The sequence below is a fragment of the Podarcis melisellensis genome (genome assembly GCF_964234715.1).
Source record: "Podarcis melisellensis genome assembly, chromosome: 5".
NCBI lineage: Eukaryota > Metazoa > Chordata > Lepidosauria > Squamata > Lacertidae > Podarcis > Podarcis melisellensis.
Window position 1 is genome coordinate 9,297,542 of NC_138537.1, and position 22,318 is coordinate 9,319,859.

General features: G+C 44.7%; 1 protein-coding gene and 1 long non-coding RNA gene across 13 annotated transcripts in view; one reads left to right on the plus strand and one right to left on the minus strand.

Moving 5' to 3' along the window:
• Positions 1–18,834, plus strand: part of MCF2L2 (MCF.2 cell line derived transforming sequence-like 2) — a 215,018-nt gene extending 196,184 nt beyond the window's left edge. For 7 of the 12 annotated variants that reach the window (XM_081910760.1, XM_081910764.1, XM_081910770.1 and 4 more), the window contains 7 exons: positions 2,720–2,809; positions 3,956–4,027; positions 6,178–6,264; positions 9,596–9,714; positions 11,408–11,520; positions 14,570–14,673; positions 15,727–18,834. In XM_081910760.1, coding sequence (XP_081766886.1) covers positions 2,720–2,809; positions 3,956–4,027; positions 6,178–6,264; positions 9,596–9,714; positions 11,408–11,520; positions 14,570–14,673; positions 15,727–15,827 — 686 coding nt within the window. In that variant the 3' untranslated portion in view covers positions 15,828–18,834. The remainder of the gene's footprint in view (positions 1–2,719; positions 2,810–3,955; positions 4,028–6,177; positions 6,265–9,595; positions 9,715–11,407; positions 11,521–14,569; positions 14,674–15,726) is intronic. The other 5 variants (XR_014168247.1, XM_081910767.1, XM_081910761.1 and 2 more) reach the window with 5 other exon arrangements.
• Positions 1,040–2,712, minus strand: LOC309370058. The gene is made up of 2 exons (XR_014168399.1): positions 1,317–2,712; positions 1,040–1,235 (listed from the first exon to the last, which is right to left on the minus strand). It is a non-coding gene; the product is annotated as an uncharacterized lncRNA (long non-coding RNA).
• Positions 18,835–22,318: the final 3,484 nt, after the last annotated feature.

Sequence of the window (22,318 nt, forward strand, 5' to 3'; positions counted from 1 at the left end):
AGCAAACATTCCCGCTGGCAAATTTTGAAACCTGCATGCAGCTGTGTTACAACATGTATCATCTTGGCTGTCATGCTCATCTTCATGTATTTAATAGGGCTTCACTCCTGTTTAACACAAAGTTCTGCCTGCTGTGATCTCCTTTCAAATTGACCGTGCCTATGCAGATGGCACAAGTGCTGACTGTTTTCAGAAGTAATCTTTTACCGTGATTGCTACTCCTAGCACTTGTTTACATGGTCAGTTATTCTGAGAGATGAACCCAGCTCACTTAAAGCAAGGGCCATATCAGAGTTTGGAGATGGTTGTATGTGTAAAACAGAGCTCCGGATCATTGTGAGCACTCCTGATTCTGGTTGTGAAAAATGAGAGGAATTCGGGATTCAGTGACCTGTTAATGACTTGGCATTGGATGAAACCTGGAACCATTTACCCAAATGGTCCAGATGTTGTTGGGTTACAACTCCCATCATCCACTGACCATGCGGATTGGAATGGGGAGTCCAACAAAACATCTGGAGAACCTCAGGTTCCCCTTCCCTACTCTACATGAACTGAAATGCAACTCTCCTACAAAATATGGGCACCTCCAGCTTTTGTGAAACAGTTCTCCAACCCCAAAAATAGGTATGGAAAGTCATATACGAGGGGGAAAGATGTACGTTAGTGAAAGTTAGAGGTTGTGTTCAAAGTAGTGCTAAGGAGATGGTTCTGTCGGCCCAAGTGTCTCTGCTTGCCCAGTGGAATAATCTCCCCTCTCCTCATAAGAACAGCGGCATCAGGCCAGTGGCCCACCTAGTCCAGCATCCTGTTCTCACAGTAGCCAACCAGATGCCTGTCGGAAACCAGCAAAGCAGAAGATAAGCACAATGGCCCTCTCCCTTCCTGTGATTACCAGAAACTGGTATTTGGGAGCATTGCTGCCTCCAACTGGGGAAGCAGAGCAGAGCCATCATGGCTATATGCTATGAAAGCCCTTTCCTTCTCCACGAATTTGTCTAATCCTTTTTAAAAACTAAAATAGACTCGGAGTCGAGAGTGGATTTCATGCTCTTTATTCAGCTCATAGTGGTGAGGAGGAATGGAAGTTCCCCCAGAATGTCTGCTTTATAGACATTATTTACACAATGGGCCCCACGTGATTGGCTAATTCTGGGATTCTCCTGTAGGCCAATCAGGTTGCGGATTCACTTCCACCTGGAGCTGGATTGGATGGCTCCTGTGGACCAATCAGACTGCTGCATTCTGAATCCTATTGTTCTAGGACCAATCAGACTGCTGCATTCTGAATCCCGTTGTTCTAGGACCAATCAGACTGCTGCATTCTGAATCCTGTTGTTCTAGGACCAATCAGACTGCTGCATTCTGAATCCTATTGTTCTAGGACCAATCAGACTGCTGCATTCTGAATCCCATTGTTCTAGGACCAATCAGACTGCTGCATTCTGAATCCTGTTGTTCTAGGACCAATCAGACTGCTGCATTCTGAATCCTATTGTTCTAGGACCAATCAGACTGCTGCATTTTGGATCCTATTCAACTCAGGAAATAACAAAAACCATCCAAGTTGATGGTCATCACTGCCTCTTGTAAGAGCGAATTTCATAGCATGACTGTGTGCTGGGCGAAGAAGTACTTTTAAAAATTTGCCCTAAATCTTTCAACGTGGATGTCTATGAGTTCTAGAGTTTGGAGAGAGGGAGCAAACCCTTTCCTCTATCTACTTTCTCCACGCCAGGCGTAATTTCATACAATTATGACACCTCTTCCTCGCCTTTTCTCTAAACTGAAAAGTCGCGATCGCTGCCGCCTTTCTTCCTAGGGGAGTTATCCCATCCCTCTGATGCCCCCCCCCCGCCATGCAGGGTTCTCCCAACCCTCTGGAACAGATTTGGGGAAGGTGTTTAGGGCTAGGAGAGGGACAAGTCCCTTTGGAAAACAGGAGTCATTCCGCTTGCTCCCACCTGCTGAAATATTCAGTTGAATATGACCCAGTGTGTGTATAAAAGCCTTGTATTCAGGAACGATGCTTGCAAAACTGCGAATATCAAGGCAAAAATGTATATGTTAGGAGAAATGAACACAAAACTGCACTCAGACTTTTGTTTGGACTTTTTCTTTTTTACTGGAAAATTATGCGGAAATGGGTCAAACTGAAGGTTGGAAAAATTAGAAAAGGAAAGAAACCAAAACGGACAGATTCATTCATCTCCGTACACGCAGTGTGTGCCAGTAATTGTGCGAGAAAACAGTCGTTTCTGTTATCCTGGCTAGTGGATAGGAATTTACACACCCAGCCACTTTAGCACCTCATTAGCAATCTCAGGAAACGAAAGAGTTGCAACATTTGGCAGGGCAGCTGATCAGTTTACCAAATGACCACAAGCAAACGGTGGCAAGTTACCACTTGGTAACTGCAGGGGATCAAGCTGTATCTGGTCATTAATAGGCCATTGATGACCTTCTGCATCCCTCCATGGCAAACCAGGGGGTGGGGTTAGAACCCCCAGGGACTCCTTGGCCAGGTAGACCATGCATGTTTTAATACAACAAGCCCTGAACAGAAGTGTGATACAGTTTACTGCAGTTTTCCATGGAAAAAAGCTACCTTTCTCCAGCCTTCTCCCAGTTGTTGTTGTTGTTCTCCTCCTTCCTCCTCTTGCTTGCTTGCTTACTCACGTCTAACCCTTCCTTGACCTGACTCTATCTGTCCTCCCAGATCCAGAATCTAAAGAGAGAGATGTAACCCGCCGCTTTTCCCTAGCTTCCTCCATCAGCACCACAACTAACACATCTGCTCTAACCAAAGGTACAGTCCCATTAACACTTTGCCGCCTTCCTTCCTCTGCTGGCTTTGGTGCAAATGTGGCGGCGCTTGGAAACCCTTGCAAGCCTGAACCTGTGGTGTGCTCTGCAAGGCAAAGCGCAGAAAGGTTCAGGTGCACGACCCCCTCCAAACATTGTGCGCTATGGAGTTGCACCACCAGGATGCGAAGCAAGTCAGAACGGTTCAGTCTCTGGGTGCAAACAGACAGGCATAATTTCAAAGCCTGCCTGGTGCAGAAATGCACTCAACTGTGCTTCTGAGAGAAGGGCTATTGTCTCACCTGGACTGAGCTCTTTGTGGGGGGAGGAACCCCTTTTCTGGTTTGGAGCAGAAAGTGAATGTGAACACTGCTGATTGGTCAGCTTTTGTGTCAATCATGAAGTGACCCTCCTTTCAGAATAGGGCTTTGCTCAGCACTGATTGGCTGTCTCCTATGCCGACTTATAACTGTGTTTCAAAGGGGGTGGGTGGGAGATTAATGATAATGATAATAATAATAATAGAGAAGGGGGGGCGAAGGTTATGTTCTTTTGCTTCTCACTATGGAATGCTTTTTGGTTCTTGCAGCATATCAGATGTTATTTTGGGATGGATTTCCATAAAGTTATTTCAAGATAGAAAAGTTATTTCAGTGAAATCAACACTGAACAAACCTGAGTAGATAAAAATAATATTACGGTGGGGAAATGTAACATTTGTCAACTTGAGTTCTTTTCAAAACCATGGTAGACACCCTTGCTGGGTTGTTGCCAATGGTCAGAGAGGATGATTTGTAATCATGCTCAGATAGGTGTGGATAGTTTTCACGTTAACACAAACTCATCTCTGTGGGCATCATATATGCATTAGGAGTGGTAATACAAGTCCATTATTGGGGGGGATCCTCTGCTTTCCTTCAGAATCACAGTTATTTTAAAAAGCAAGGTTTTTGGTGCTTTTGTTGCAAATCACAAGTATGTCCCCCCCCACCTCTCGACAAGCTGACTTTAAAAAAGATTAGGATTGTGTTGTATGCTAAGATAAGCTAGCCATTGCCCTCTGCTGCAAATCCTGTTCTTTTCCATGCCAAGAGAGCCAGGTGAACCTCTAACTATATTTGGATTCTTGTTATCTGCAAACTCCACACAGGTCCCCTTGTTCCTGCAGTTAAAGTCAAGAGGCATGAAATTAAAAGCGATCCAACTCCTCTGGGTTTCGAAGGTACTTGATGCATGGACCATTTTGGTGACAGTCCCTTGATTATCCTTCATGGAATGCCTATACTTTCATCATCACCGGCATATGACATATGAGAGAGTTTGTAAGGACTCTTGAGTCAACATATCAGCCCATTTTCTGGTTTCGGAATTAATCATCCTTTCCTGTATGCATATGTCTGACCTGCTTGCCAAGTTCCAGTTAGGCTGAAACGAAGAGAATGAGAAAGCCAACTCGACACGCTCTCTTCCCTCTCAGACACGCAATGCTTCCGATGGCTATTGGGATATTTAATAATAATAAAAATAAAAAATTATTTATACCCTGCCCATCTGGCTGGGTTTCCCCAGCCACTCTGGGCAGCTTGAATATTAAAATGATTCATCCAGTATTAAAAGCTCCCCTAAACAGGGCTGCCTTCAGATGTTTCCCACGAACCACAGGATTGCAGGGTTAAACCACTGTTTTCCATTTCCCTTCTTATGCAGACTGAGTGCGGAAGCTCAAGAGACCCAGATGTGCATTTGATTTTAAAACTGGCCCCTTTCTGTGCTATATATTCACAACGGTCCCAATCCTGCTAAACGGTACTCATAGCATCGTTGGTGAAAACAACAGCTGTGGGCTTGGCGCAGTCCTTTTACGGCCATTTCTTCATTGCTGCATCAGTTTCTTCTGTTCCATTCTTTCTCTCTTGAAAGCATGTCCCGCAATTGTCTCGTGAATTTGCTGTTGGTCGTGTTTAGATGGTTCCTTTGTCCTTTGCTGCATGCCGGTGTAAGCTAGACCTCTTTTTCACCTCAACCTTCTTTCCTTTATTAAACGGCTCTAAAATGAGCATCGCTCTGGTATCAACGGTACTCTGCATGCACCCTCCATCACGTAACATCGATGAATGGTCTCCTCGTATACTTGGCCTACCCCTTTTATGCCAGGGGAGGCAAAAGCACCCTTCTTTCAGCGCATGCCATGTAGGTAATTAATCCAGACCTGAGATGAGGAATCTGGACTACTATTCCCATCAGCCCCAGGCCAGGAGTTGTAGTTAACCTCTGGAGGACCAAAGGTTCCATACCCCTATCTAGGTTAAACAGGGTTAAAGTTTTCTGTTCCCTTGGGAAAGAGGGGTGGGGTTCTCCCATTGCATTGGGCTAACATCATGGGCAGCCAGGCTCCCACTGTGGTGTTTTAGGCAAATCTGGGGCGCCCTATTTCCTTTCTGGATCATGCCCTCTGTTAGCATGGTGAGCTGGCCATAAAAGAAGGCCTTTGGGATTCCCAAAGTTGCAGAAATCCATCCGATTGCACCATCATAGGCAGATACTTAGCGCAAAGGCAGGCACATAATATTATGAGTGATGGAGGTAGCTTGTACGTCCTGTTACTGCCATCTAAACCCAGGCTTATTTGTTTCTGTCCTGTGGCAAGCTCTGAAGAGACCTGTCTGAACCAGGAAAAAGCTGGGTGTGGTGAGCTCTGACTGGTTAGCGCCAATGATACCATCAACACCCACTGCAGCAGTCTTGCAAGCGATGTTTAAATGCTTGCCATTTTGTTTTAATTAGGCAATGAATGAATGTATCTATGAGCAGATACACATGCAAATTAAAAATGCAAATTAAAAGGTTTGCAGGCTTATCTGATGCACAGCTGGTTCTTCTTGCCGTGATTTGCCAATCCGGTTTGTTGGTGAGGTATTCCTGCAGCACCATAAGTGAAGAACCTGGTCGGAAGTTGCCTTACAGTGAGTCAGACCATTGGTCTACGTAGCTCAGTAATGTCTACACAGCCTGGCAGTGGCTCTTCAAGTTTTCAGGCAGGGGTCTCATTCTGAATCCTACCTGGAGATGCCAGGGACTGCCTGCCCCTCAGCTATGGCCCATCCTTGTGGTGCTCATCCTTTGAACGCTGCATCCGCCTTCATCCTCAGCAGCAAAATCCTGCGTATGTCTAGTCAGAGTAAATGGGTATGAGTGCAGGCCTTGACAGGAGAGCTGGTCCCAATTTCATGTTAATCCAAAGGGACGATCTTGCGTACGTAGCATCAATCGCATTACTAGCAAGGAAAATCTTCTGGGTGGGGTTGCATGTTCGGCCTGACATTTCTGAGATCCCAACCAGCACCCAAACAAACACCCTACTTCCTGTCACAGATGCCTTTGAATGCAACCTCTTGGCTCAAGCTAAATGCAGCGCCGTTCGCTCTACGAGGCCAGTCCCTAGATCTGCTTCACAGACAGGTAAATAGGAATCAAAATGTGTTTTGAGATGCAGTGCCTGTGCTGCTCAGAGCATATCTGAAGACAAAGGGCGCTACTAGTATGTATTGTGGGTTTTTCCTGTGCACAGCTCTGCCAAAATGAATGGGAGCCTGTTGCTAAATGAATGGGAGCTTACACGGTCTAGTGTGATGCCCAAGCATTTCACTGAAGCTTCCTGATGTCTTGTGCCTGAAATGTTTTTTTTAATTAAAAAAATTACTTGCTTCCAGCTGAGAGTGGAATTCTTTGCTCCATCCTCATTAGTTTTATTTTGCTTCTGCTTATCCTTTGTTCACCCTTGTCCCTCCCTCTTTCTGCTCCCTTTCCCCCTTTATTGTTGGCATCCATCTGGCTTGAGAGAAAATGGGGGTGAAGTCTACACACATCTCAATGTAGGTTGTAAATCGCCTCACCCCCTTCATACCCAGCTGATCACTGCATCCCACAGGACAGGGCACTTTGCAGGTACCATCCTATCATGAAGTGCGCTTATTACATTGTCAGAATTGAGCCATTAGTGTGGCTTCACCTACTCTGTGGAACTACCCACCACTGCATATCAGACAGGCACCTTATCTGATGTCTTCCTAGCACCTGCAGAAGATGCTCATCTTTCATCAAGCCTCATAAAATCTCTGCCTCGTGTTTCTTTCTTGGATAGAGGTTGATTTTATGCATGCACTGCTATCGTTAAACATTGTTTTTCTATATGCAGTTGTTTTAACTGATTTTTAATATATGTAACTGTTTTATATACAGCAGGCCCAAAACTTGTACGCTGTTTACTTACATGATATCAGCCTTGTGCACTTCATAGAAAAATAAAGAAATAAAGAGAAAGAGGACGGGATCCTGGGGGAAAACCCATCAGAGGGGGCTATGCCCGATAAGAGAGGTGGAGGATTTTAATACTCTTTCTGCAGCAGGAAAACCCAGTGTGGAAAGAGCTTTTTAAGCCCTCTGTCTTGCTTACTGGCCTCTAGGAAGGTTGTGTGAGGCTTAGTGTGCCATCGGACAGATAAGGATGGTTGCATAAATGTATGAGTGATTCGGGGGGGGGGGGTGTCTTTGTGCAGTTTTGCCTTTGTGAGCGGACCCCTAGAACATAACCACTGGGTGAGTTTCTGGCCTACTGTATGTTATTGCAAATTGCTTTCAGGTGCCTTATAGGAAGCAATTTATAAATGATGTTTAATGATGCTGATGCTGATGTCTTCTTCAGAGGAGGGAGCTATACAGTGAAGGCTGGTCCTTCTTCTTTTTTACAACTAGTCCAGAGTGTGACCCTGGCTGTCAGTTTCATCCTCTGTACCATCAGTGTTGCCAATCTTTCGCAATATGGCACCCTGTGCTAGGTCAAAATTTGGTGCCCCCAAATGGATCTTCTCCCACTATGGATCTTCTAAATTTTGCACCCCCTCAGCTTGGCGCCCACACCTAACCCTAAATCTGGTGCTGGTGCTGCTACTGCAGAACTCTGCAGGGAGGAGGGTGGAAGCAAAATTAGAATTACGAGGCTCTGCCTATCATGGACTCTGGCTCCACCTACTGGTGGGCTCCCTGCTTTCCACCCCATCAGCCACCATAGGTTACTTACCGGTATGTTCCTCTGTAAGACAATATGCTGCTCATGTTGCTAGCTAAATTATCATGAAAACAAACTTTCATGATTTGCTCTGCTGGAAAAATGTAAATCCACAGGGCCGGGTCGTACCAAGCTTGGAAACCTGCATATAATTTGATCCTGAAACGTTGTGAGACAGATTTTAGAGATGTATGTTGAAATGCAGATTTTGAAGGCAAGTTCCCACTCCCTTTTTAGGTGGGGTGTTGTTGTTTTGAACCGAATTGTTTTAAGCATCTGCACCACTCCAGTCAGTCCCACAACTTAGCTTTGCTTCTCTGAGGGCCAAATTTCACACGCTGCTCCTGTCAGGATGAGGAGCGGGGAGATAGAAATCCGATTCAATGCTCATTTAAGGGCAAAATTACCTAAGTCATAGGGGCGTGGGTGGCACGGTGAGTTAAACCACAGAGCCTAGGACTTGCCAATCAGAAGGTTGGTGGTTCGAATCCCCGTGATGGGGTGAGCTCCCGTTGCTCGGTCCCTGCTCCTGCCAACCTAGCAGTTCAAAAGCACGTCAAAGTGCAAGTAGATAAATAGGTACCACTCCGGCGGGAAGGCAAACGGCGCTTAGTCATGTTGGCCACATGACCCGGAAGCTGTACGCCGGCTCCCTTGGCCAATAAAGCTAGATGAGCGGCGCAACCCCAGAGTCAGTCACGACTGGACCTAATGGTCAGGGGTCCCTTTACCTTTTACCTAAGTCATACATTCCCCCCCAAAATGCATGAACCAAAACGCAATACATGAGCCTCTGAATTCGCACTTCTCCGAACGTCACAGCACAGTTCTTCAGCTAAATAAAGTATATACTAGGGTAAAATGTGGGTAAAATGCATATACAGTGGTGCCCTGCAAGACGAATGCCTCGCAAGACGGAAAACCCGCTAGATGAAAGGGTTTTCCATTTTGGAGGTGCTTCGCAAAACAAATTTCCTATGGGCTTGCTTTGCAAGACGAAAATGTCTTGCGAGTTCCTGCGGGGTTTCCCCCCCCTTTTCCCAAGCCGCTAAGCCGCTTAACAGCTGATCCGCTAAGCCCGCTAAGCCGCTAATAGCGCTAATCCGCTAATGGGCTTGCTTCGCAAGACGAAAAAACCGCAAGACGAAGAGACTCGCAGAACAGATTCTTTTCGTCTTGCGAGGCACCACTGTAATGGTGAAAAGAACATACAAAAATATCAGTGAGTTTTTTAAAAAGTGTGTATATTAGGAGAGATTGGCACTAAAATGCTGAACGATATCCATGATGGCTTTAAATAAAATGTCACCAATTGATATGGAAATGTGCAGTCCTGGTCTGGCAGTTGGCGGTTCCCTATGCCTTAGTCCTTATTTGTCAGGATCAGATGAGATTTTAACTGGGAGCTTCTTGAGGCCAGTGAGTGGAAGCCATAATACTGAATGCCCAGGCCTCACCACCGTGCTTCACTTCCAATAACCCTTTGCATCCACTTGGCCTCCCTTCCAGGTTAGGTTTGAAGCTCTGCTGATGCTCCAAGCGAGCTTCTTGGAGGAAGGGATGTGACACAGATGCAATAAATTAACCTCTTTGAGTGGGTCTCCTCCGGGAGAGAGCTGCTCATTTGTTTTTTAAAAGGCTGGATTTTCACGCTGTGCAGTGCCATCAATATTTTGTCTAAAGTATGCCAGCCGCTGATGCCAGACGCTCTCCTTCTTTGCAAAGGTTGGCCCAGCAGGCAGATGCCGTCGCTTGATACGTTTGAGGATTTTGAAGCCATCCCATCCAGCGCTGAGGAACTCTCCAACTCTTCGGATATGGAGGAAGAAAGCCAGCCTAACAACGTAGGTAACACCTTCCAGTGCTTCATAATGCTCTCGTTAAGCTTAGCTCAAGCTGGGCGTAAATGCAGCAGGGAATGCAGTTTTGCATTTCCCCAAACTATGGGAATGTTTCAGAACAAGACAAGGGACAGTCTCCCTTTGTAGACATCCTATCAGTGCAAGGATTCCTGATTGCACAAGGAAACATTTAACCCCCCTCACCCTAAATCTGTTCTAGAGATTCCCCCAACCATCTAGAGCAGGCATAGGCAACCTCGGCCCTCCAGATGTTTTGGCACTACAACTCCCATGATCCCTAACTAACAGGACCAGTTGTCAGGGATGATGGGAATTGTAGTCCCAAAACATCTGGAGGGCCAAGGTTGCCTATGCCTGATCTAGAGATTTGGGGAGGGTATGGGGCACATGAGGGGTGGGGGAATTCCTATCCTGCAAACAGAAATATATACCAAGGGGACATGTTAGTTGAATACCACCCATGGCATTGGGTTGGGTGGGTTCTTAGGGTACCAGCAATATTTGGCTATCAACTTGTGCAGTTTTCTTAAATCCTCCCTATAGTTGTTATTGTTGTTTCTCAGGCTGGGCAGTAGGTGAGGAGATAATGTGGGTTCTGTCTATCTAATTACTTTGATTTATGACTTGTTCCACATTGAGGGATCAGCGTGCGGACCAGCTTTGCATGTTCCGCAGCTGCAGCACACAGGTGAAGAAATACTAAAGTTAGCATTCAGCACCCTCAGGTCCTCTGATTCTTGTTAGTTAAAAACCTACAATGTTTCTAATCTACAAGGCCTAGGTCAGCTTTTTCTGACCTGATGCCCTCCAGATGTTTTAGACTACAATTCCTATCAGCCCCAGCCAACATGGCCCAGTTCTTATACAGTGTCTGCCACCCAAAGCACTGGCCACACTCTGTTGGACAAAGCTCCCTTGCTTTTGTTTGTGCCACTGTATCTGGTTTTAATCTAGTTTTGGAAAGAAAGAAAGAAAGAAAGAAAGAAAGAAAGAAAGAAAGAAAGAAAGAAAGAAAGAAAGAAAGAAAGAAAGAAAGAAAGAAAGAAAGAAAGAAAGAAAGAAAGATCATGATGGTTTGATATTTCGCTTTGAGCACTTTGTGTTTCTGGGAAAGCAGTTCAGGATTTTAAAAAATAAATTGGTAAGATTTCAAAGTTGAACTTTACAGTGCAGTCCTGTATTTAGAGGTAAACCCCACCCAATGCAGTGGGGCTTCTCTCCAAACAACTGTAAATAGGGTTACATGTGTGCTTTTAATGTGAAAAAGACTACAGACGTGCTTGTTAAAAACAGTGAAAGCAAATGCTTTTGTGTTGCCCAGTCCTTTGCATGATTACTTTTGCAGAGCTCTGCACACCCCATACCTTTAAAGCACATTTAGAGCACACACATTTTCCCCCCAAAGATGTAACTACAATTCACAGCACCCCTAACTTCAATTCCCTGGAATCTTCGGAGAGATGGGCTTTAAATGTATGGTGTGTGCACAGAACATTAGGAAAGTTAGAGTGTTTGAAAACCACAGCAAGTGCTCCTTTTCCGGATACATTTGTCACTCTGAATGTCTGAAAGGCATCCCTTGGGCCTTGTAGTAGACTATATTCCTGTCTTATCCCTGCCCATAATCTTTCCTTCTGCAATAACATCACGTACCACCTTGTTTCATTTGTTTTAGGGATCCAACCTTTACCGGGTAGAAGGCAGTTTTGACACTTGTTTCCCAGATTCCCTCACTCTAGAGGATGGAGATTTAGTGCAGTTTATACAGGAAGGCGAGGATGGACAATGGTAAGTATAGCTGCCAGAGAGAAAGGCTACAGTGGTACCATTTTCCAGCTGTTAGTTGAATATCGAAACAAACCCTGATAAACAACAGCCAGAAGAGAATAGGGTGTGTCAAATTTTCTGCAGATTCCATTAGTCCACAAGCTAGGTTTGCTTTTATTATTATTATTTGCTGCAGAGATAAATTTATGTTGGGGGAGTTCAGAAACATACCCCATAAAGCTTAGGGGAAGACTCTCCTCCCTTCCTCACAACATGTGTTGAAAGCAATCTTTCTCACTCCAGCATCCTCCAGCTGTTTTGGACCACAATTTCCAACAGTTGCTGAATTTCCGTGAGGGCTTTTTAAAAACAATAAAAAAGAATAAACTTCCGCAAACTGAAACGGAAAGGTGGAGATCTGAACTTATGATCGGAAGAGCGAAAAACTGAGAGAAGTTGAAATGGACAGATTCCTCCATTCCTAGTGCCTGCATAGAGTTCCCCAGGACACCCCTTGCCTCTGCTCTCAACAAGCAAATCAGTCAAAATGAAACATCGTTCTCTTATGTGAAACAGCTTTTCCATGTGAGAAAAGCACAGGATTTGAATGAAAGAGATGGGAGCATCATGGGAAAGGCTGTACAGTGGAACCTTGGTTCTTGAACGGCTTAGTTGATGAACAAATTGGCTCCTGAACGCTGAAATCCCGGAAGTAAGTGTTCTGGTTTTTAATGCTTTTTGGAAGCATAACGTCCAATGTGTCTGTCAGCTATTGTTTCCGGGGTGCCTGCACCACGCCTTGGTTTACGAACATTTCTGGAGTCGAACCAACTTCTGGAACAGATTAAGTTCAAGAACCAAGGTTCCACTATATATCCCTTTTCCCCAGATGATGATGATGATGATGATAATAATAATAATAATAATTAATAATAATAATAATAATTTGTTATTTCTACCTCACCCATCTGGCTGGGTTTCCTCAGAGGACTCAAGATACACAAATTCCGCCAGAAACAAACTGGTGAAGGAAGAACAATTAGGAAAATGGGGATGGGGGGAGACCTTCCTTTTATGTTTTTAACAAGGTTTTTTAAAAAATTGATTTTAAAATTTATTGTAAACCCTTTGGAGGTTTTACTACAATCAAGGGGTATATATATTTAGTTTATTAAATGTCAAGGATAATTTCTTTCCTCCCCCAACCCCACAAACTGGCTCTTTGCAAAAGCAGACAGGTGGGTTTCACAATGCCGATTTGAAACCAAAGGCAGTACAATGCAAAGCCAGGTCAGTGTTGTGAGGATAAACATGTACTGCGCTGCTATGCAACATCACCCTGTTGCCATACACCTGTTTGTGTACATCGCCATGTCTCCTTCATAAGTCTGTAAGACCCTACAGTGCTACACCTGCCCTAGAAGCGAGGAGCAATTTTCCATGGGTGTTCAGCCATTGCATGAATTGCATCACCAGATAGCATCCAAGGGAAGAAAAACAGTTGAGTGTGCATGTACTCCCAGTTGCAACCCATTTCCTGCCTTTGCCCAGGACAGATGCATTTGAGCTTAGCTCCCAGATAGCTTGTGTTTTGTGTCCGTGGCCCTTGGGTTTTCAACCTAGCGGGAGGAGAAATGGAAGCAGGAGGGCATTTCACACTTTTTAGTTTTAGGTGTACACAGGGCACACTTCTGAATATTACGTGCATGTATAATAAAAACCGTGTAGAGACATGTAGCAGATTCGAGTTGACTAATAAATGTGTTAGCCTGTTGAAGTTTTAAAATATATGGATAGCGTTTTTGGAGATCTAAACAGGCTATAGTTCCATGCTGAATATATACTTGATAGCAAACTGACTCACACATCTGCTGCCGCACTGTGTGTAAAATGGGCCATGGACTTTTACAGTTCTTTCCAGCAACTGGTTATACTGGCAAAACAGTTTTACTAGGGGGTGAGGGGTGCTGAGCCAATAAATCTTCTCAACTTGCTTTCTCCACCTCTCTCCTTCGTTGACAAACTGACCACTGGGGACATGCGGTGGAATCTAACATAGTACTAAGTCTCCCATTCAACTGTCACAAATAAATATCTCCTTGGCGCAAGATAACATTGTCCCCCTCCCCTCCATCAGCACACTCTTTAAAACTGTTCTAGGGGTTTCCCCTACCCTCTGCAGCATGTTTGGCGAGGGCACGAGGTCCACTTGGGGAAGAACGAAAATCCATTTGCAAAAATGGAAATCCTTGCGCTAATGAGATGTGGAGGTTGAATACCACCCACTGGGGAACAGGTAACATATCTCAGAGTGCTGGATATGGCAAAAGGGTGTCTGGAAGTTGATCCCCTACCCCGGGGTCCTCAACATGGTACCTCCCTTTGTGCCTACCAAGCCTCACAGCCCCTTCCAATTTTATTTAGAATTGAGGGGTTTGGGCTTTTTCTTTCTGGTTGAGTATGGAGTTGCGGCAAGTGTTGCTTGCTTCCCCTCCATAAATAAAAAAGAAATAGTATATGCACAAGCCCTCCAACTATTTTCATGGAGAAGTCTTGACAGGGGGTTGTGAACCAAACAGCAAAATGTCACAATTGGGGGCATATTTCCGAATGCATGGGACGCAGCTGGCGCTATGGGTTAAACCACAGAGCCTAGGACTTGCCGATCAGAAGGTTGACAGTTTGAATCCCCGCGACTGGGTGAGCTGCCGTTGCTTGGTCCTTGCTCCTGCGCACCTAGCAGTTCGAAAGCACGTCAAAGTGCAAGTAGATAAATAGGCCGGAAGCTGTATGCCGGCTCCCTCGGCCAGTAAAGCGAGATGAGCACCGCAACCCCAGAGTCGGCCACGACTGGACCTAATGGTCAGGGGTCCCCTTTACCTTTACCTTCCGAATGATTGAAAAATGACTGATAAGATTTGCCCTGTTTTTGTCCTCCAATGCCTCTCTGTAACAAGCTTCTTTGTCCAAATCCGGGGATATTGTAGGAATTTATTTGGAGGCTACAGCAGTAGTGGCATTACTAAGGGGGAAAAGATGGTGATTCTATGTATTTCCTTTGAATGTTCAGGTTAGTGAAGAAGTTGGTTTCTGAGAAGACGGACTGGGTCCCTTCCAGTCTGCTGCAGCCGGCAGATGGCAACACCAGCAACATCCGCAATATCAGCAACGCAGGTAACCAACATCTCACAGTGTTTTGAAAGCTCTGTGCTGTTCAATTTCTTAACAATCACTGCTATTAACGCTGAACATTCTTGGGCTTTAGGAAATTGCAGGAAACCTTTAAGAGCTCTGTTTCTTAGCTAGGGGCGAGAACTGTAGTCTTATGGTTTTGTTTGTTCAGGCATGGCCAAACTTGGCCCTCCAGCTGTTTTGGGACTACAATTTCCATCATCCCTGACCACTAGTCCTGTTAGCTAGGGATGATGGGAGTTGTAGTCCCAAAACAGCTGGAGGGCCAGGTTTGGCCATGACTGTGTTTGTTTATTGGATTTCTTACCCACTCTTTACCATAAAGTCCCAAGACGATTCGGCCGGATCCGGCCCCTGGGCCTTAGTTTGCCTACCCATGACTTAGACTTAGAGGCTGCCTCAGAGAATGCCTTTTCCCAAGCCACCACCACTTGAACTTCTGAGGGCAGTGGCAATACCAAGAGGGAAATAGGTAAAGGGACCCCTGACCATTAGGTCTAGTCGTGGCTAACTCTGGGGTTGCGGCGCTCATCTCGCTTTATTGGCCGAGGGAGCTGGCATACAGTTTCCGGGTCACGTGGCCAGCAGGACTAAGCCGCTTCTGGCGAATCAGAGCAGTGCATGGAAATGCCATTTACCTTCCCACCAGAGCTGTACCTATTTATCTACTTGCACTTTGACATGCTTTCGAACTGCTAGGTGGGAGGAGCTGGGACTGAGCAACGGGAGCTCATCCCGTTGCGGGGATTCGAACCGCCGACCTTCTGATCGGCAAGTCCTAGGCTCTGTGGTTTAACCCACAGCGCCACCCATGTCCCAAGAGGGAAATAGAGAGATGTTAATCAGAAAATGCAGAATCTAGAACATTAGATTCAGCTGCAGATGAGGTCTGAGATGGTTGCAGTGGCCTTATCTTTCATGAAACTTGGGGTCCATTTGGTGGGTGGAAAATCGTTATGCGAATATGTACACACCATACCCAGCATCTCTGTAAGAGAGTTCCCCATTACCAATAGAGATGCGTTCCTCTTTCAGATGTCTACGGTGGTACCTGCAGCACAGCACCCACAAATTCAGAAATGAAGGAGAGCGAGCTGACAAGAAGCTTAACAGCTGAACAGAAAGCTGGGAGTTGAACACACCTTGACGCATTTCCTCAGGACTCCATCTTCTTCTCTACTTACTGGTGGACGCTGGACCAAATCGCCTTTCCCACAAGCTCTGAACTTAAGAATTCTGTGAAATTTCATCAGCATGGAACATATTTTTTAAAAATTAAAAACAAACAAACCAACAACTCGCTAATCTAGGAAATATGGAGGATAATGGAAACTTCAGAGGTATCTTAGAACTTGAAAAATGAATCGACAGTATGCTTTTTTATACTGCATTTTTTGAACCATTGAAAAGGGTGTTGCCTAAATTAGGCTGAAAGCATTGAAGGCCTTCAGCTTTGTGGCTATGCTGGTTAAATACTGGACTATTTAAAGAAAGGTCTGCAGATTTCACAGGGGATATTCTGTTGCAGATGCCATCTCAAATTCCTCCATCCATTCAGATCAGCTGCTCAGCCTCTCCTCAACTGCAGGCTTGATTTCCTCAAGACAATCATGATCGGCAAGAACAACGGAAATAGGTTGGGTGAAGAAAATACCGTTCCTGAACCTGAGCCAACTAGGACGCCTTTGCACAACAGCAAAGGATGCGACCTGCTTTGGGATACGATCTTCTGTCCACAGAATGTTTAGAGTGGTGGCTGGGAAAAGATGGGCATCTTGGGACGAGTTAGGCAAAAGCAAGAAACGGTGACTGTGAAGGCAGTTATGGGGTTTGTCTGTCGTTTCAAGAGGGTGCCTTTGTTTCCCCCAGTTTGTGATTGAGGGAACATATCCTCTGCATTTGGTGCTGACAATTCTGTCTGATGCTGCCGTTCAGGGCTCCACACTTCATTTTGGAACATTGTCATATGCTGGGCTCCTGAACAGGATACATTCCCCCACCCCCCAAAAAATTAATCCTTCCCCCATGTGATGTCCCCTACTTGTTTAGGTGCTTGCAAATGGACCTCCGGCTGATGAGAATGTGCGGTCATCTTAAAGGCCTGTTGCCATGCCATCTTATTTCGAGGAAGACTGTGCCATCCCTCTGCTACAATGGACAATGTCACAATTTCCCCCCTCCCTCCTCTTTCAAATCCCTGAAACAGAAGGCACTTCCAGAAATATGTAAAGGTGTTTTTGCATGAAGGCATATTGGTGGTGCTTGGGAAGCGTAGGTCCCGCAAAGCTGCTATAGTAGTGTGATGTTTGAAATGAATTTTGGTCTAGGAATAGGGCTACTTGATGGATGCTGTGTGTAAGGCTGGTAAAATGAGAAAAATCCATATAAAGTCACCTCCACTGGGCATCTGGTCAGTTCCCCAGGCAGCTGCACCACATGATCAGTGATCTCTGGCAATGGTGCAAAGCAGGGTTGGGGCGGGCATGTGGTTCTTGTGTTGCTGGACTCCAACTCCCATCACCCTGAACCAGTGTGCGCAGCGATTGATGGGACTTGTAATCCAACAATATCTGTAGGGCCACGTGTTACCCATTGCTGGTGCAAAGGGTGCTGGGATGCAGCTCTCAGACTGCATGCTGCTAGACTGACCCACCCACCAACTGCTTGTGCAGTTGGGCTGGCTCTGGCTGTGCTGTGCGGGAGCAGCCCAGAATTTATGTGAGCGTTACACTGGCAGGAGGGCTTTACAGAAAGGCTTATTTGCGCTGCAGTACTGTGACTGAAATTTTAGGCCATTTCCACAGAAAATTCAGCAAAACAATTCCAGTTTAAAGTGTCTGTTCTGCTCCCACTTCTGAGCAATTTTCAGTATGCAGATTGAATATCTGATATGCAGCCCTCAACCAATGGAAGTAGTACACTCCAGCACACTTTTTTTTAAAAATCAGAAACAAAGATGGAGGAGCAAATTAGCCTCCTGCTGGTGAACGCTGGCATGGCTTTGGATAATGCAATTCGGCCACCTTTGGATTTCCTTGCATGTAAACACAAGCCTAAAGATGACACAGTTAAGAGCTGGTTTCCACGTGTAGCAGCAGCAGCAGCAGCAGCAGCGAATGCCCTAAAAACTTGCCCATGATGCCCACATTCTCATGGCGAGAGCAGCCTGCAAACAACTGGAGTTGCACAGATATCCAGCTGCGTGCCATTGCTGCGATTGCAATAGCCTGTTTTTCGGAGGCTGCAACAGCAGGACTTGCATGCAAACAGGTATATGTGTTGCTTCCGGTTCACACGGCACTTCACCCATGCAGATGTGAGCCCACGAATGATTTGTGTAGCAAAGTCAGTCAAATGGCCATATTTAATAAAGTAGTGCTCCTGCAAAATTGCAGTCGCTGATTGGGAGATGTTTATGATCATCAACATACCGCAGCCCCAAACTCCTAGAAATCCCATTGAGGTGTCTTCTGATTTCTGACCCTTTAGTTGAAAACATTATTGGCCCCCACCATGTTTTCCCTCTCAGCTGAAGGAGTCTCAAAATATGAAGCTTGATTGTTGAAGTGGAGACAGGTTTTCAAAAATGCAAGAAAGCTACCAACTTCTGCGTATTTTCTACAATGCTCCATAAAGCCATATTACATGATTAATTGCACATCATAGCAGTGGTTCATACTCCTGATCCCCCTTGCTGTCAGGGGACATATGCATACAAATTTGGTGCCCTAATTTCTTTAAAAAGAAACTTCCCATAAATTGCTCCCTCTTCCCTACATAAAGGAAAGTGTGTGTGTTTGTACTGGGGGGTGATACGGAGACATCTGGTGTCCAGATCTGATGTTAAGGATGGGTTTAGACTAAATCAGAGTTGCGTTTCATTGGGATTCTAATACATACATACAGACACAGGTGCCAATAGAATTTCAACAGGGTCTTCAAACAGTTCTATGCTGTTGCTTCTTATCCATGCCCCTCCTCTATGAAGTGCAGCCATTTCATTTGCAGCTGGGATTCTCCATGCACAGCCAAATGAACTATAGACAATCTTTCTTTCTGAACACCGTAAGCTACTATATATTACGCCAATTGTGTGTGTGAGAGTACTTTATTTTGCAAATAAATTATAAGTCCTTTTCTGTTTTTATAATGTACGAGAATAATACTGGGATGTGTTGAAAAGGGGGAAATATCTACCCACAGAGAGATTTGTGTGCAAGAGCAGGCTTTTGTACACACAGCCAAAGCCACCCACATCATTCTCATTATTTGAGTCTCAGTGAATGAGTTAGGTAGAACTTTTCGTGTGTCATTGTTGCACACAGCTAGTTGCACATGACTCGAGCTGGATTGAGACCTGGAACTTTATGGTTTAGGCTCATTATTATTATTTTTTAAAGAAAACGATCAGAATTTTTTTATATTAAAAAAATCATGTCCTAGGTGGCCCATGCTAAGATTTGCCATATGTGCTGCTGATAAATGCTTGGGGAGGGACACAAGCAGCCCACCGTTCCTATACCACTTGCAGCATCAACCTTGGTGGTTTGCCAGCAGTACAAGGAATTTGTAACACTACAAATGCTAGGTGTCAGATTAACATAATCAAAACACTTAATTAACACTTAGCACAAGATACCTTTTCCAGTTTTATTGAGGGTGTGTATGGAATAGGCACAGAAGCCTTTTCCAAAGCAATAAAAATATGTGACATCACTCTTGCTAGGGCACTTCCAGCCTAAAGATATTATGTGCATTACCCCAGGGAGTCTACGTAAAAATGAAAAATAATATTAAATACGGTTGGGGGGAAATATGCACGTTTGATTTTTACTTTTGAAGTAGCATGGAGAAAATGATATAATAGGTTGATTGATTAAAACCAACATACTTACAACATTGGTTTTAATGAGTCTACTCTGAGTATGATTTAGTTGGATATTGCCTAATCTACTTTTGGAAAAGACAAGTTTGTGGAATGTGGGTTTGACAGACTCCTAAAGCAATGGCTCTTGGACTTTCTAGTAGCTTCAGGAAGCCTTTAATTTACCAGCTAGAATGCCATGGGGAGGCATGTTTGAAAGCAGGGGTAAGGGACATGTGGCCCTCTGAATGTTGCTAGACTACAACTCCCATCATTCCCTGACCATTTCTGCCGGGGCAGATGGGAAATAGAGTTCAACATCAACTGGACGGCCACAAGTTTCCCACCCTTATTCCAAAAGATTCTCCTTGGAGACGTTCTAGGCCACACACTTGTGGAATCATAGAATTGTAGAGTTGGAAGGGACCACAAGAGTCATGTAATCCAATCCCTACCAATGCAGGAATCTTTTGCCCTTTGTGGGGCTCGAACCCGCGATCCTGAGATTAGGCGTCTCATGCTCTACCAAGTGAGCTATCCTGTTGTGTCTCACCATCATCCTGCACAAACTGGGACTGGAGCCTTGACCACACCACTTTCCAGTGAATGCACATTGCTCTGAACAGGGTCTGCTGGCAAACATTTGCCATAATTGATGTTCTGGCCAAGAAAGAAGAACCCCACAGTTCCTCGGAACACAATCCGATAACCACTGCTCCAAGGCATGACACCATGTTATGGATCTTCAGAAAAGGCATTCCCGTGTGTTTCTCTAGGAAAGGCAAGCAGAAGTAGGAAGGAATGTCTCTACTGGGTTTCTCAAGAGTCCAAAAAACAACGAGACCCCAAATCTCTTAATCTCTTTACACCAGTTGTATGGTGCAGAACCACTCAACAAGAGGGTCAAAAACACTGGGAGATGTGGGGTTGAGGTGGCTGCCCCCATCATCACACCTCTCACTAAGCATAAGATTTGTGTGTTTCATTTTGAACTGATTCAGGGCATTAAACACACACACACATACACATAGCATTTCCTTAGGTATACCTAAGAACTGTGAAAGACATCTGGAAGCTTGAACAATCTCATGCGTTGGTTTAAGATTGTGGTGTTTCAAATAATCCTCTGCTGTATTTTGTACAGCAGCCAGAGATATTGTACTGGAACCGCTGCTAAAAAAAGAAAAAACTTTCTCCTGCAATTGCTACTTGGTCTGAGACGTGTAAGTTACCCCTTTTCCACATTGAGGGTAATGATGTTATTTGTAATTTGTGGTTGCTGGAAGAGAGGCCGGTTGCGAATCACAGAAACTGCTCTTCTCTCTTTCCTACTTTCTTGTATCAGGACCGAATGTATGAATGTACTACAGAATATGTATGTTTGTGTGTGAAGCTGGACTTTCTGTAAATAGACCATTATGAACTGTGTAAAACCAACCCTTTGTTTGAACTTTATATGAATTATAAATACTGTATTACAAAATTGCCTGCAAAACGGGGTTTTCAGCCTTATTCTGATTATTACTTGTTTTTAAATGCATAACAATAAGGAGTGCAAGTTTGCACATGAGAGTAGACGGGACATTAACAGTGTAGATGCAATTCTTGGTTAATTAAATTGCAGGTGGGAAGACTTAGCAACTTTGGGAGTATGGGAGTCAGATGGGGGCAGGAAGTTTAACACTTTCATGGTCATGATTCTGACAAAATCTCCTCTCTGAAGCTGCTAGTTGCCTTTTAATGGAAGCCCTCAATGCATGTGCAGAAGCGGCTGAATTGCAACCCGCACGTGCACAGACGCGGCGCTGCGGGTTGCGAACGTGCCTCCTGCACGGATCACGTTCGCAGCTTCCCCTGTATTAAAATCGCCAGGACACTAGAAGATTGCAGAGCAACATGGATATCTTAGGAACTAGGATAACAGAGAGATGGTGCAAATATAAAGCACCCATACAATAAAAAAGAAACACCAGCACAGAACTTGATAATATGGAGACAACTTACAAGTTCTGGTCAGCTCATCTGAAAAGGGATATTGGAGAGCTGCAAAAGGTTTAGAAAGGGGGATCCAAAATGGCCAAAAGGTTTAGCAACTCCCGTGTAATAAAAGGACATTTGGGTCTTTTTAGTTTCAGGCTGGGGGGAAGGCAACTAAGAGGGAACATGACAGAGATATAAAATTATGCTTTGTGTTGAGAAAATGGACAGGGAGAGATCCCACCTTGCCAAAAATACTAGAAATCCTGGCTGTCCGTGGAAGCTGAAAGTTGGAAGATTCAGGACAGACAAAATTAATAAATAACTATTTGCATGCATTCATTTACACACGCAAGAGGTTATTTATTGTTGTTGTTGATGATGATGATGATTTATTAAATTTGTATACCGCCGTTCATCCATAGATCTCAGGGCATTTCACAACATAAAATACAATATAAAAACACAAAATACATGATAAAAACAAGAACAAAAAACACAAACCAATAAACCTCTCTCCTCCCCACCCCTGAACCCATTTAAAAGGGGTCTGTGATGTTAATCAGCCAAGGCCTAGTTGAAGATTAATGTTTTCCCCTGGTGCCTAAAGGTGTATAATGAATGCGCTAGCCAAACCTCCTTGGGGAGAGCATTCCACAAGCAGGGAGCCACAGCAGAAAATAGTTAAAACTATGGGATTTGCTTCCGCAAGGTGTAGTGATGGCCGCTAACTTGAATGGCTTTAACAGAGGATTAGACAAATCCATGGGAATAATATCTGTAATC